Source organism: Schistocerca gregaria, chromosome 5, assembly GCF_023897955.1.
Source record: "Schistocerca gregaria isolate iqSchGreg1 chromosome 5, iqSchGreg1.2, whole genome shotgun sequence".
Lineage (NCBI taxonomy): Eukaryota > Metazoa > Arthropoda > Insecta > Orthoptera > Acrididae > Schistocerca > Schistocerca gregaria.
The window spans coordinates 258,469,920-258,486,384 of record NC_064924.1 but is presented as its reverse complement, the minus strand read 5'-3'; the positions used below and the strand labels follow the sequence as shown (position 1 = coordinate 258,486,384).

The window sequence follows — 16,465 nt, the reverse complement described above, 5'->3', positions numbered from 1 at the left end:
AAAGGGCCTGAAGGCCCTAATCTTGCCAGGTAAAATAAATGCATAAATAAATAAATAAATAATTGTAGTTCTTTGTTCCTGTATCTCACTTCTACATCTACATCAGTAGCCCGAAAGCCACCTGATGATGTGTAGCAGTGGGTAATTCTGGTACGACTGAGTAAGCCTCTGTATTAGCTCCAGTTTCTCGTTGTGGTCATTTCACGAGGTGCATGCCGGAAATTTCAATAGTAAACTTCTCCGTGATACACAACGCCTCTCTTGTAGCATCTGCGACTGGAGTTTGTTGAGCATTTCCTGTTACGCTCTCGCCCCGACTATATGAGCTTGTGACGAATTACACTGACTTTAGATTCCTCCTGTGAACTTGAGTCTGACATATACTTTTAGTATTGTTCCTTTTAATGGCCATTCCACTTGAAGTCGCTCTGGATAGATACTCTTAGATAGTTTGCTGTACTTACCGTTTTCCGCAGTTTGACATCAATAGAGTAATTGTACAATACTGGATTTCTTTTCCTGTGTAAGCACAGCGTGTTACATTTATTTATGTTGAGGGTCAACTGCTAGTACCATTCATAAGTCTTCTGCAGGTCATTTTGCAACGAGATACTGTCGTCTGGCGTCGCTGGTCCTATAGAAACCCGCACCATCTGCGGAATTTCTTAAAGAGCTTACGACGCCTTCTACCAGATCATTTATACACATTTTAAACAATAACAGAAGTATCGCACTTCGTTAGAGTGCTCCAGAAATTACCTTTACATCTGTCGATTGTGTTCCGTTAAAACGGATGTGTTGAGTTCTGTCTCCAAAGAAGTCTTGAAATCAGTTTGAAGTCTAGTCCAGTACTCAGTAATCTCCTATTAGTTTTCTCTAAACGGCAGTACGGGTCAGTGGCAGATGCCTTACTAAGACGCCTTACTATAGCCGAGATATACAGTATGAACTTGAGCGCCAATGTTTACAGCGCTGTAGATCTCATGGAGGGCCAGAAGGAACTCAGTTTCGCAAGATCTCTGTTTGTGGAATCGATGCTGCTATAGAGAAGATTTTCGTTCTCCAATAACGTCGTAATACATAAGCTTACACCGAGTTCCATAACTCTATAACAGATTACCGTCAATGACATAGGCTTATAACTACGTCGTACGTACATTTTCTTACCAGTGTCACTTGATGCTATTAGCAATCTTTGTACTTTCGCTCGTGGTGCAGACTGTGAATATTGTTGTATTCCAGATGGACTGTTTCTATGTTCTCTGTTCTCTGTGTACGCCTTCAGAGAGTAGTTAGAATGTTATATGAATGTCCATTTCCTTTCAGTTATTTTTGTACCATATAAGCTGCGTGTGTGTTAGCTGCAGGTTACGTGCCCTCTAATAGGAAAGGACACATTTGCATAACTGTGATGAAAACCTGTGCTCAGTTTAAGATGAAGAACCTTGAAACAAAGAATTTTAAGTCTGCAAAGGAGATAGAAGACTTTCAGGAAGCTACAGTAGCTAGTTTAGTAGTTGTTGATACAATCGCTGAAATTTTGCGTATGCTGATTGTATTGGCTACTAGAAGGTTTTAGCTGCTGTGACAACTCCAACTCAGAATGTAACGACTCGACAAACTGAGATGACCACCAACGAGGCTGATTTACTTACTAAACATAATGAAATGTCTATTAAGGTACCAGATATCACCCAAAAAAAGGATCTTGCTGCTGTGACTAATCAAACTTCTGATTTAGCGATCTGACAAACTGATATGACTTGACACATCAATCAATTAACTAACGATATTAAAGAATTGATAAAGGCCCTGGAATAATTTCCACTACCGATGCCAAAATTCTCTAGCGAAATTACTGAAATTAAAACCCAGCAACAGACACTTAATAAAACTATAGAATCGTCGTCTAGAAAGTTGACGAGTATATCTACAGGGAAAGATGAAATCATAGAAAGGGAATTCGAAGAACACCCGAAGATATTTTCATACGTTTAAGCTGAAAGAGAAAAAGACAAAAAAGGAAGTTGCCCAATTCATTAATAAAAGTGTATAAGCTGCTCTTATAACTTTTCCTTGCGCAAATGTACGTGCAGAGAGTCAATTCAAACTAGATATGCACTAAATGAAAGAGGAATTAGGTCCATATTTCATACAGTGGAGAACTAAGCTAGCTGACATGATGGAAATGACCAGGCGAAGAAAGGAGAGTTCTGGAGGACAGTACAATAACGTCAAATTAAATTGCATGACCCTGAGGGCTACAAATATAGCGGTGCAGATCACATTACAAAAATTTACACACGTATCAGTCATTAGCAAAACATTTAAATTTAGTATACGTAAATCTTCCTGCAGCAATAGTTTAAACAGCCATGTTAATCGAAGGAAAACAATTGGGTCACTGGAAGCTGCAGATTTTCTTACCAGATTAGAAAATTGTTGACCCAGGAGTATGTGAGATTTTAGAGGGGTATCGCCTAGGCCATGGACCGGGGATCAGAATATGAGTTACGTATGGGGCTGCATCCATGGAGGTGGGGCAATATGAGTAACGGATGTGACTGAATCTTGCTGACTGTATTTTGCAAGTCCTACGAGGGCTTCCAAAGGGCATTCTTTCCAAAGTAGTGGTTGTGTGAAGACCATTTAAAAAACGATGTATTAAATCCTGAACGCTTCTCCTGTTCACATGGAAACTTACAGCTGTATTTAAAACACTATCTGAGAATGATTTCATTATGGGATCATCCAATCTCACACTGAGAAATTCTGATAATCCTCAAGACGAAATTCCCCAGGGATATTTACTTAAAACAAATACATGTCACTGCAGATCATCTTGAAGAATTCGTTTCCGTTCAGAACTCAACAGACTTTCTACAAGACGACGTTATTCTGATATGAACCAAACAATGTCGATTCAAATGGTGTTACCTCAAGCAATGGCACAGTAGTAATAAAATGTAAAACGAACCAACTGTTAATGGAAATAACTTTAGACCCAACAGAAGTCGTCATAATCCTCACTATACACGATATAATCCCAGATAAGCACCCAATGCTAACCCAACAGAAATCTTCATATGCGACACAATCAGTGGTTTAATTCTGAATAAGCACTTAGTGCAAATAATCAGCACTGGAACCAGACCTCCTACAGTAAACAAAACAGCTCATGAAAGTGAACAGCGTTACGTAAACCATGCCTGACCATACTGCACCTCCAAGGAGTAGTTATGGACGGTGTTAGGGTCTGTAATCAAACAGTAAGATTCTTCTGTTAATACAACACAACTGATATGAGGGAGGATCTACACCTAAATCTACATACATACTCCGCAATCCACCATGCACAGATGTGAACAAATGCCATCAGAAATACCCATTGGTACCACAGTCAATAATCAGGTCCTGGCAGAAGAGATTCTGGCAACAGTGGTTCGGGCCCAAGGGCAACAGTAAATGTTATCAGTTGCAGCTTCTTCAATAAAATATCTAGATGGACTAGACTGCCTCTCTTTCCCATGAACAGCTCTGAAATTATTTATATGATAGACATCTGATTGAAGAACATCAGGTTACAGACGATTAAACTAGTTAATGGAGCAACCCAATGTAAGTGCCTAGTGGTGGAAGCTTTAGTGGTTAAATGTATTCTGGGCCTTGACTTTCTATATGAGAAGGATTCAGAGCTCCACTACTTGTTTGGTTTGATCGACGATGCAGCTCTCTGATTAACCTGCTATGGAATCTGGCTGGCCATGGAGAGATTGTCACAGTGGGCAAATGAATTTCATACTGAAACAACGCCAACAAGCCCCTTACGTTTACTGTACATGTGGTCTATGTACCTGGGTAGCAGGCCAGATGCAACAGAAATTAAAAGAATCATTCGTTAAGAAGAAACAACAATTATTAGCCCTCCTAACCCAGTCCTCCTTCAAAGTTGAGGAAAAATGTATGATTATTAAGGGATACAAATATCATTTCGATGTTTTCGTACATAAGACCTATTGCAATAGCATGTAATCCATCCTATGGACTTAATGGAGAGCAATTGATGAAGAGAAAAATAGAATGCTCAAATGAGATTTTATAAACCTTGGAGCAAATCATATTGCAACCCTCTCATAGTCATGCCTAAGCAAGGAGGGAGGGTTCTTTTAGTCCTTGATGTCCACTTGATAAATAAAATCATAGAAGCGATTTGGATTCATCCAGAGAAAATAGATGAAGTAAAAGAAAATTTAATGTAGTTTGCTAGCTAATGAACATCGTCTTATATTCTTCATACTGGTAGACACTTGTGACTGAAGATTCAAGGTAGTACATCACATTTACGTATGCAGGCAGTAACTGTCATTTGAAGGTCCCTCTGTTTGGTCTGAATGGCAGTTTGGGTATTTCCATCTCTGCACTGGACTCAGTACTCTGCCTGGAACTGAGAAGCCAACTGATCCTCTTTGCCAACTATTTGTTAAAACCACTACTTTGTGGGATGGACACATTTCTGTGCCAACACAAGTGTTACAGACATTTATTCAGTAAAACCTGGAAAAGCACATTCTGGACTAGAAAAAAGAAATATTTAGTCATCTAACTGATTTGAAAGAACTTCTGCCATATTCTGAGAAGATTAGAGGCATCAAGAATTTTGCTGTGCCAGAGATGAAAAACAGTTGTGGCCAGAGCAATCCATGAATGCAGAGCTGTTATGGACAACTGAACTTCTGCAATCATTTGAAGATATAAAATGAGCTCTCACAAATTCAGTTATTCTGCACTAACCTGTCATGTTCTGAAATTTTTACAATACGATGGATGTCTTATTTCTTGGGTTAGGAATGTGGTTTTTTTTTCAGATCAATGGATAACACAGCTGCTGATGAGCTCTCCCAGTTACTGGAAGAACGTGACCTGTAATTAGTCTCAAATGAAAAATCGGACGAATTTCATGTCTTATTTATGAAATAGATGTACATTGGTGGTATTATAAAGAATTATGTAAAAATATGTCTAAATTGCTAAAGTCATATGTTAGGTGATATCTAGTTAGTCATCAGTTGCAACAGTTGAATGAAAATCGAGGGCAGCGACATAATAAAATAGGTAAAAATGAGCAGTTCGTCAACATGAAACTTACAAATTTGGTGTTCTTTATCTTCACTAACAATGACCGGAAGCTTATACGGTGTACCCATTACGCATGTGAACAATTTGGAGACACAAAATGGTCAATTTAACAATGCACATATTGCCTGTTTCCTATTTTCCACAGGAAACTCCTACATATTGTGAAGTCTTGCAAAGTATGTCAGAAAGTTAAGCTGCACATTGGGGGTAGTAAAGGATTACTTCATGCCATCATACAACATCATAAATGCCATCATACAGCCTTAATCCTCCGTGTCTGTCGATGTCTGTGCCACATTTTCACAGGCTTGATGTGGTTCCAAGTATGAGTGGAATTTTGTGATTTGTTTACCAAGTACTTAAAGTTGTACCGTGCTGAAACTGCTAGCAACCCACCATTGGTAAACCAACTACTGAACATCTTCTTTCCTCACGTGTGCTATCCTTCCTCCTTCTTTTCAGGAGATTAATCCTATTTTACCATGTACATATGGAGTAGATTTGAAAAGAACAGCGTCATACAAATAACAACATCCGGATACCAAACGGTGGCTAGCTCCATTAAACGAGCATTTAGAAAATTTAACAGATCTATGAGAATCTACAGTCACACCAGATGGAATTTTTAGATTAACTAAATAAAAGTATTTCAAGAAACAGTGAATCATGTGCTTCTTATCCCGACTCGGCTTACACCAGTGGAACTGATGATTCTATGAGCAGAAAAGAATGAATTTTATGAGAAGATTCAAAGAGCTTTATTCAACGTCACTGAGCAAGCTAGACAACGAAATAATGTGTATGACAAGGGACTGAAACATGCAAAACTCTGTGAAGTAGGAGAGAGGATGCTGAAGACTCAATCCATGCATCACACCTTTATATCAAAATGGAAGTGACAGGTGTATGTTGGATCTTTCTAGATCCTAAGGATACCTAATCCTAGTTTATATTTATTTGGCTGCCTGAGTAGCCTCCAGAAAGAAGGAACTATGCCCACATCAAAATGTGAAAAAATGTTCTATTCGATTTAGTGACTGGACATGATGCTTGAAAATTTGGTGTTCAGTGATAGTTTCAGTTGCAAGGTTTGCGCTATATAATTCTTAGTGTAACACTTACTAGAGAATTTCAACACATAAATATAAGGTATTTATGTCAATATTATAGTACTGATGAACCAAAACATAAAGAACACTTACTTAAAAGCGTGTTGGCCCATCTCTTGAATGCGTCTCAGTAGTGTTTCTCCATGCCATGGATTGGACCAGTACTTGATAGGTTTCCAGAGGTTTGTGGCATCAGATGCCTATTCACAGGTCACAAATTACCCGTAATTTATAGGTGGCTGTTTTGTTGGCTGACACCATATAGCATCCGAATTTGATTGCCAAGAAATCAATTTTAGTTCAATTATGCTCTTCAAATCACTTCGGCATGATTCTGGCTTAGTGACAGGGACAGTTATCCTGCAGGAAGACGCCATCGCTGTTGGGGAAGACATTGAGCATAAGGGGTTACATGTGGTTCCTAACAATGCTCACGTAGCCCACGGCTGTCATGGTGCATTCGATTACTACTACAGATCACATGGAAGCCCAGGTGAATGTCCCCCTAACATAATACTCCTCCCACCAGCCCGCATCACGGCAGGGTATGTTTTTCGAAAAGTCGTTCGCCAGAGAGCGTGCAGGTCTCCAAACCAAATGTTGTGTGATGAAGTGGCGAGGTCCAACGTCTTGTCGCATTCTCGTGGTTTAAGCATGTTTCAGCCACCTTCCATGCTCATGACATCAGCAGGCGAACACTCGACCAGCTTTGTCGTTTCTGAGATAGTAGCTCCCTGGCACTAGGCCACAAGAATCGGGTTTTTCTCAAAGTCACTTATGTCGATAAATTTCGTCATTTGTGCCAGTTATCGTTGCTAAAGTGATTCCCCATTCATCTCTGCTCCGCTCATATACCTCTCTTATCTCATCACGTGCCCTCAGCACCGTTAGACAGCATACAGCTTCGAAGTGTGCAGTGTTCATAATGTTTTGGCTCATTAGTGTATGTTGTTACGTATGTAGACATTATGAGGATATATGTGTTCCGTCGGTACTAATGTCATGTAGTTTCAGAGTTATCATTAGTGACTAAGATATTTATGTATGACTGCTGATAGTAACGTTCGATATAGGAATACCATACATATTAGATAAAAATATTTATTTTTACCTTATTAGCATTAGGAGTTTCTCTAATAACTGTATGTGTTCCTACCACAGAAGTTAAGAGACAGTTCAGATTTCATGAGTAAAATCATTCTGATAGTTATTGTATCGAAACACTTTTACCTTCTACTGTTCAGATTTCGGAATTGACGTCAATGAATACAGTTGAGAGTACTTTCCCAAGAGATAGTTCAGGTCTTCCAGTACCCTAGCTGTACATTAAGGTATTTCAAGCTGGTAGGGGTGAGGTATTTAAAAGCTTTCTTGTGATGTGTGTTGCACTCCAAATTCTGATACTTCCTTGGAAATACACACTTGTTTGCCAAGTATTGATTTTGGTTCAGTTGGAGTGTGTTTTGAGTCACTTAGCTGAATTCCACTTGATTCGGGAGTGATAATGTTTTGAGTATGTATACTTATGCCTTATGGAACCTTTGTAACATAGAAGACCGTAATTCTGTTTCAAGTATTATTAAACAACGAACTTCTTGTGAAGATTGTGATACGCAAAATTTAAATGAATGCGTGAACACGTGCTCTTCCAGTATCACGACGACAAGTAAATATTTTGACATACACTATCAGTCAGCGTTCCACTCGGGATACAGCTCAGCAATCGAATGTAGAGGACACCCAGCAACAGCGTGAGAGGTACATCCTACAGTTCGCCTGTCCAACGTAATTCAGTATCAATCCTGATATAAAGATATAAAACAGATCTCCGACCGAAATCTACTAACAGTTTGCAACTTACCTCGACCGGTTCACTAGAAGTCAGAGCAGACCAACACTAACTTGACTGAACTATTTATACCAATCCCATTCCTTTCAGCCTAGTACCAGCACAGATTGTTCCTGAATGTGTTTCGTATTCCACGTAATCGCCTCGGGAATGGTGCTGAGAGAATTCCGTTCACATCACTTCTCATGCTGATGACCACCCCTGTTCCAGTACCCCACTCCTGGGCCGATATTGCATGGCTCGCTTAGCCAACACTTCTAGATCACCACCACGTAGTCTACGGCGTCAGGCAGACGTTGTGGTGACGTTATCATCATTGCAGTGTGCGTAATCTATCAGTTCTGATTTGTTTTGTCAAGGAACACCTGGCTTTAACAAATAAAATTTTAAAGTGAAACAGAATTTGTAACTTAAATGATCAATCGCAAGCAGTTTTTACTATTATGCAACAACATGTTTAATACGATTTTTAAGCACTACATACAAACTAATTTTCTTGACACGAATGAACGTAGTGCTCAACTCAAACTTTATATCTAGTGTACAAACGGATTATTAACTTGTGCAACTGGACCCTGTCGATACCACTGTAAGTTAACATACGTTTTAGTGAAAGGCTTCTGTTTACTATTCACATATCAGTAGCATGTGAATTTGTGAACGTAAACCAAGACTGACCCCATCTCCTTCCCGTTATTCCGTGGTTACCCATACAAACCCGGCCCAAGCTCTTTGTCAGATCACTGATCCACAGCTGCACTAGCCGCTGCTGATGTACGAAAAGTGCTAACTGCGTAAATTTTCGGTCAACCTTGGTTCTGGGTAGCGCAAGCGCGTCAACAATCGCTACCAAGCAGAAGTTGTTTTTAATAATTCAGCTCCAAATTTACTCTTAAGCAGACTAAAATGAAAGTTAATCGGTCATTCCGTAACTAAGAAAAATCTGAACGTTTAACCAGTTTGTACTTGAACTATGATATAAAGACAAATGACTTTCAAAGTTACATTGAATGAATAATTCGAGCACTACTATTAGCGTGTACAAGGTAACTGTGGTCAAGACTTAATTCCAGTTCACCATTAATTCCAATATTGCAATTTAAAGACATTTGTAAACAATCTTAGCTGGTGCTCTTAGGGCTTTGCAGCAATGGTGCTTAATGATGACTTATTTCGAATGACTCACAATTACTACTTTACCTATCAGAAATGTCAATTTATCACAAACACGTCACTATTGTCATTAAATGTCAATTAATAACCCATAAACGATATAAACCTTCAAGAGACGGTATAATTTTAGAGGATGAAGAATGATAAACATTTGATGATTTCCTAGTGTGTGGCTAGAAAAGAACCTAAGAGGGACATCTGAAATCCCTGCTACTAAAACAAGCAGCAAAAAAAAACATATTCTTTGTTCTGACAAATATTTTGTTATTTATTTCCGAGTATGTGGCGATCTCCGAGTGTATGGCAATGCTGAGACCTAAGAGGACAGCTTAAACTATTGCGAGTGAAAGTAGCAGCCATATCATTCACATTCTTAATTGTCACAAATCTTTTGCTGTTTATTTCCAAATAAGTGGCACACGAGCGGTGTCGTAACTACTCACGAATGTGTAATGAACAAACAGTACACAAAATTTCACCGTCATAAAATTACTTTTTTGAGACATTCAATTGATCAATCCTCAGCCCCGGAATCCATTACAAACCAGTAACCAGAATTCTAAGTTCCTGCAATTTTCTGAGAGGTGAATTACTGTCATTAATTGTGTGCCTCATAGTTTTCAGACTATTCTCTCATCAATTAACTTAAACAGTGTGAGAGAAAAATTAGTTAGCTTTTAAGAAATATAGCTTATGGAGAAGACTGTTGCAGAGAGTAGCTGAGGTGTAACCAAGCTACTGACAGTGTTGTCTGTCACATGTAGGGAATGTTTCGCGTAGTCGCGCCATATCTTTCATTCGAAATGATTTCCTCACACCTTTCTTCCACTTTCACACGCTGTCGAGTAATGAGACCTAACGGATGCGAAAATACAACTTCGATATAATTCTAAAGTGTGCGTTCGTGCATAGAGTCACACGATTATTTTATTGTCTATGGGAATGGAGAGGATGCGATAACCGTGAATTTCATAAATGTGATACATCTACGACTACGGCTATGTGGCATAGAAAGTTACAAATACAAAGACGCGCTCTGGAGAAGGGCACTGTCGCTGCTAACGTCGCACAGGGACGCGATGTGGAGCAATGAGCCATAAGTTATTACATACTGGTCCGAGGATTTATAAACTTTTAAAATAGTTCCCAGCAAATTTCCAGCTGTCATATTTGATATTCTTTCCCTATCTTATAATAACAACCGACGATGTATCGAAATTATGAAATTCATTCTTCAATCATAGCGTTAGAGAATCAGGATAAATTATTAATGTAAGCATTTTATTGTTACTTACTTTAAGGAATTTATACAGTGGTTTTACAGTGGCTAGGTGAAATAAGAAGTGTCCTTTAAGGAGGTATACTAAAGTTCTGTATTAATCATCATTGGCAAAAATCAGAACCACAACACTCTTTTTGTACGTAGTCTCGGACCAATTGATTTTTACCATACATGTAAAATATAGTTTAGATATCCTGGTCAAATTTTAGTGAATTTACTACAATGTATGTTATATCAGTTCTCAAGTTAAAGTTTCGAATGCTTACTCAAAATAAAACGAATCTACAAAGTTTGCTACTTCTCTCTCTTTCTCTCTCCTGGCACATGTGGCTGCAATTCATGTGGGTGGTACTGCCCGCAATACATAATTTCCAATTCATACTATGCGTGAAACACTTCTTTAGGGAACCCAGAAAAATGGCGGATAAATATCCACGGAAGGTGTAAAGTAGAATATAAACTAGACAAAGACTCGTCACACAATTAACGTTATTTAGCTTTTAAATTACGTTCTAATATAAGATGTAACTACACTCCTGGAAATTGATATAGGAACATCGTGAATTCATTGTCCCAGGAAGGGGAAACATTATTGACACATTCCTGGGGTCAGATACATCACATGATCACACTGACAGAACCACAGGCACATAGACACAGGCAACAGAGCATGCACAATGTCGGCACTAGTACAGTGTATATCCACCTTTCGAAGCAATGCAGGCTGCTATTCTCCCATGGAGACGATCGTAGAGATGCTGGATGTAGTCCTGTGGAACGGCTTGCCATGCCATTTCCACCTGGCGCCTCAGTTGGACCAGCGTTCGTGCTGGACGTGCAGACCGCGTGAGACGACGCTTCATCCAGTCCCAAACATGCTCAATGGGGGACAGATCCGGAGATCTTGCTGGCCAGGGTAGTTGACTTACACCTTCTAGAGCACGTTAGGTGGCACGGGATACATGCGGACGTGCTTTGTCCTGTTGGAACAGCAAGTTCCTTTGCCGTCCATCCATTCACGCCTGTCGCGACACCACTGGAGGCGGGCTGCACGATGTTGGGGCGTGAGCGGAAGACGGCCTAACGGTGTGCGGGACCGTAGCCCAGCTTCATGGAGACGGTTGCGAATGGTCCTCGCCGATACCCCAGGAGCAACAGTGTCCCTAATTTGCTGGGAAGTGGCGGTGCGGTCCCCTACGGCACTGCGTAGGATCCTACGGTCTTGGCGTGCATCGGTGCGTCGCTGCGGTCCGGTCCCAGGTCGACCGGCACGTGTACCTTCCGCCGACCACTGGCGACAACATCGATGTACTATGGAGACCTCACGCCCCACGAGTTGAGCAATTCGGTGGTACGTCCACCCGGCCTCCCGCATGCCCACTATATGCCCTCGCTCAAAGTCCGTCAACTGCACATACGGTTCACGTCCACGCTGTCGCGGCGTGCTACCAGTGTTAAAGACTGCGATGGAGCTCCGTATGCCACGGCAAACTGGCTGACACTGACGGCGGCGGTGCACAAATGCTGCGCAGCTAGCACCTATTCGACGGCCAACACCGCGGTTCCTGGTGTGCCCGCTGTGCCGTGCGTGTGATCGTTGCTTGTACAGCCCTCTCGCAGTGTCCGGAGCAAGTATGGTGGGTCTGACACACCGGTGTCAATGTGTTCTTTTTTCCATCTCCAGGAGTGTATTTGCTTTAAGCTTTTTATGCTTCTTCTTCTCACCATATAAATTGATATAGAGTACTGTTGTATTTTCTACTTGTTTATTTTTCCGCTTTTGCTTAGAACAGCTTTATTGGCTTTAGTGATTGCTTATACAGAACATGTTTCTTCTCATTGCAGTGATACTATTATTATTTTCTTTTACAGACATATTACCAGAAATTGTAACGTCGGACTGCGCTAAGTGTACGGAAACACAGAATGAAATAGTGAGCGATTTCTTCGCCACCGTATTGCAGCTCTATCCAGACGAGACTGAATATTTTTTGGAAAAATATGACGCAGATAGAAAATACCGCAGCAAGTACCGAGGGGCTTGGAGTGTGAGACGTATCCTCACAACAGACATAGAAGAAGAATTTTATAAATAACAATCCAATGTTTGCTATACAAAATCAAGTAAACTTTAAATTAGACACTGATGATTGAGAAATATAAATCACACTGGAAGAGTTATCACTTACGTTTCATCATGCCTCAAGTGACATGAAAATAGCATGTGCATCAGCTGTTGGAGAAATAATGATTTAGAGTGCTTTTGTACTCGTTTGGTGCTTGCATGCAAGTCTTTAAGGTTCGGAACTACTGAAACTCTCTGAAATATAATAATAGAATGGATTTCATATAGACATTTGTACTTCTGAACATCCTGCAGTACTACTTTTGCAAAGAAAAGTTCTCCGGTTACGGCTTTCTTTCCTGAGTTGGTGACCAATTTGGTATTTAAAATGGCAAAAGATTTACTGAGCACAATTCTCCAGAAACCAATGGTTGTAACTGAATGAGGTGGTGCGGTTGTCAGCGCTGTAGATTTGTCTTCGGCAGGACAATTCGCTAAATCCCCTTACTACCATTCAGGTTTAGGTCTTCTTCTTTTAATTAGTTCGTCTTCTTCTTCCCCATATCATGGTCTAGGCAAAATGACTATTTTCCAAATTTATATTCAGAGCTGTCCCCGTCTTTCACAGGGTCTTCAAGGATATCTTTCATGTTGCATATAAATTCTTACCGTTTTAACAATGTCCTTTTACACATTTTATTATTATGGTCTTTATGTTTTCATCTATAATCTTTCAGTCTTTCACCAATGTTATAAACAGTAATAACTGTTCATACGTCTCCTTTGCGGACTAATCTTGAGAATCATTTAACATTTCGTAAAAATCTAGTCTCTGCTGGTTAGATTTCACTCATTTCTATGTAGACAGGATTCTCATTACCATCTATCAGCCTGAAGATTATATTTTATAAATTTTGATTCATGTGGCCTCTCTGTCTATTTATATGACTATTTGTTTATAGCAGCATATAAACCACCATAAAGTTACTATATATCAATATTTATTGTAACTTACATGAGTCACAGTAGAAAGGAGAAATCGTTCTGAACATTTTCAATTGATCATTATGTCTGAACGGACTGGGCGTCCTCTCAGATTTTTCACTACACTAGCTCTATGTACTAAAATTTTATAAGTCATACAACTGTGTCGTTTATTAAAGTGTACTCACAGAACACCGGTGACCATCTGCCCTGATATTAGATTGTAAGATCATCCCCTAATAGAAAAACATGCATTGATATAGCAGATACATTTTTATACTAGGATGTATCTCTGTTATCCCACTCTAAGCTACACACACAGACCGTTCGTGCGACTTGAAACACAGATGTCTGATGGTCATCTTCCCCTATACGTATGACTGTGAGCTTATCTGGAACCAGCTAAACATTTGTTGCAGTACTATAATTTTTTTGGCTTATTTATGTTTTTCTTTCTATGTTGTAAACTTTAACAATTTGGTGAAGTCTGTACGCAGGCCTTTGGTGATCATCTTCCCCCTTCCATATGATTTTAAGCTAATCGGCAAACATTACAATATTTATTCTTGTATCAAAAATTACTTTTATCCCACGGCTTATTTGGTGTCCCATTCCAAGTTATATTCTAGGAAAAATCTTTCAAGTCTATACACGAATCACTGATGACTGTATTCCTCTTTTTTGTGACTGTAAGATCATCTGCAAACAACAGAACATTTCTGCTGTATGATGAACTAATTATATACTGCAAGTCACTTCTGTCCTCCATTCTGAGTTACAAACTTCAACAATTTGTTCAAGCGTACACATATAGCTATGATGACCACCCCTCCCTTTTTCTTTGACAGTCAGCTCATCCACAAACATGAGGGCTCCGTGCTGGGGCTTATATGTATTTCCAATTCAAGTTATAATTTGACAACACAGAGAAGTTCGATGATTTCTTCCCCTTTTTCTATGACTGTAAGATCATCAGTAGACACTGAAAGATATATTGCTGTATTTTGAGGTGATTTTTTTCTTATCTCTGTTTTCCATTCTAAGTTATATACTTTGATGATTCGTTCCATTCTAAACACAGACCTATGATGGTGATTTTAGGGTTAGTGTATAGCTGTATGGTCATCATTAAACAGAAAAACACTTAATAGAGTCATTTTTGAAAGGAGCGTACTCCAAAATCAAACTTTTCAGAACCTATGGAAAACACTCGGTGAGTGTGTATAAGCAGTGTAACTAGATGGGCTGTCCAAAGATTAAAGAAGAGAATGAAACTGATCTTTTGCCATTTCTGGAGTTGCTAAGTTTCGCAGTCGCTTTGAAAAACGGAAGTCCAATATCGTGGAATAAGGTTCTTTTCTTTAGGAAGAATTCTCTCACATGGTCAAGTTAGAGTTTTTGTAGACTTAAAGTTTTTTTCTCAATTATAGTTTTTCGCAGTATCGTAACTCCAGGTGAAGAAAAAATAGAGAACTGTTTCAATGATCATCATCATGGACAACACTGTTGTGTACAGGTCATTTCGTCAAATCATAATTGAATATGTATATCCAAGCAAATATAGTCAAATAAACATTGTACGTTCAAGCCTATATACAGATGTGTAATAATCATCCACAGCTTTTTATATGTACAGTCATCCTCAAATAGTAAATAATTTATAGCTGTATGGTGATTTGATGTATCGTGGCTTATCTCTTTTTTCCACTAATATATATGTATATTAATCCCCAAAGCTGGTCCCGAGCCCAGTTGAGAAATGAGGCGGGGAAAGACTAACACCTCATTACAAAAACCTTGGTCTAGCTGGCGTGGCTGGTAGGAAATTGTAGGGCTCCTTGCAAGGCTACAGGCGAAGTGGATCAACGCTATAATGGTGAATGAAGATCTCACCGGCAGAGAAGGTGCAAAAACTCTCTTCTTAAAATCAAAGCGGCGTCTGTTGTGGAAATCACTGGCAACTTGTTCAGCGGCTGCAGCAACTGCTCCAGGAACTAACAACCCCTGGTTCTACACAAGCAAACTAGCTGGTCAAAATTTAATAACAAGCACTATGGTTCGTGTGAGCAACATTACCCCAGGTGGTAATCAATCCACTCGTCGGCAGGCGACAACCGGGCATTCGGATTCTGGGGGACCCAGGCAACCACGAACTCAGTGAAAGTCGGTGTTCTCTTACAAACTACCCACTAAACCACTAACATTCATTGGCACACTAAATATCAATTCACTAACACAATGTGGAAAGCTACTCGGTCTTACTACAGAACTCGAAATGACAAAAAATCCTTTTACTACCACATCAGGAAACATGATATACTGACGATAATTCCACAGATTTTGGTAGCTACCACCTATTCAAGAGCAAAACTGACAGACAAATTGGCAAAGGTGCACCTTGCGCCGAATGGTGATACTTGCACACAAGAAGATCATAAACTCCATCAAGGAAGTCACTCCTGTCAACAACAGACTCATGACAACATGTACACAGTGCATCAACAGAAATTATACACTTGTCAACTCTAACGCCCCAGCCACATAGACAACAAGAAAAATCTTACCGAAGTGAAGGATTTCTGGAACCAGCTGGAGGAGACTATGGTGAAGTTCCCCAAGAAGGACCCCATCTTAGACACCATCTTACTCCTTGGCGACTTTAATGCACAATTGGGACGAGAGGAAGAACACAGGAAGACTATAGGCAGATATCCTGCGCACAAATTTACCAACAGAAGTGGAAGGCGACTAGTTGATCTCTGCCAACAAATCAACCTGGAGATAATGTCGACATCTTTACGAAAGAACCCCAGAAAGGAATAACTTGGTGCTCTCCTATTCAAGAACTTGAGGAATTCCAGATTGAC

The 16,465-nt window shown here is 39.7% G+C and overlaps 1 protein-coding gene across 1 annotated transcript in view; it reads left to right on the top strand.

Annotated features, from left to right (window-relative positions):
- Positions 1 to 12,645, top strand: part of LOC126273312 (ejaculatory bulb-specific protein 3-like) — a 32,630-nt gene extending 19,985 nt beyond the window's left edge. Inside the window, exon 3 of the mRNA XM_049976856.1 lies at positions 12,422 to 12,645. Within this exon, the coding sequence (XP_049832813.1) occupies positions 12,422 to 12,645 (224 nt within the window). The remainder of the gene's footprint in view (positions 1 to 12,421) is intronic.
- The last annotated feature ends 3,820 nt before the right edge of the window (positions 12,646 to 16,465 follow it).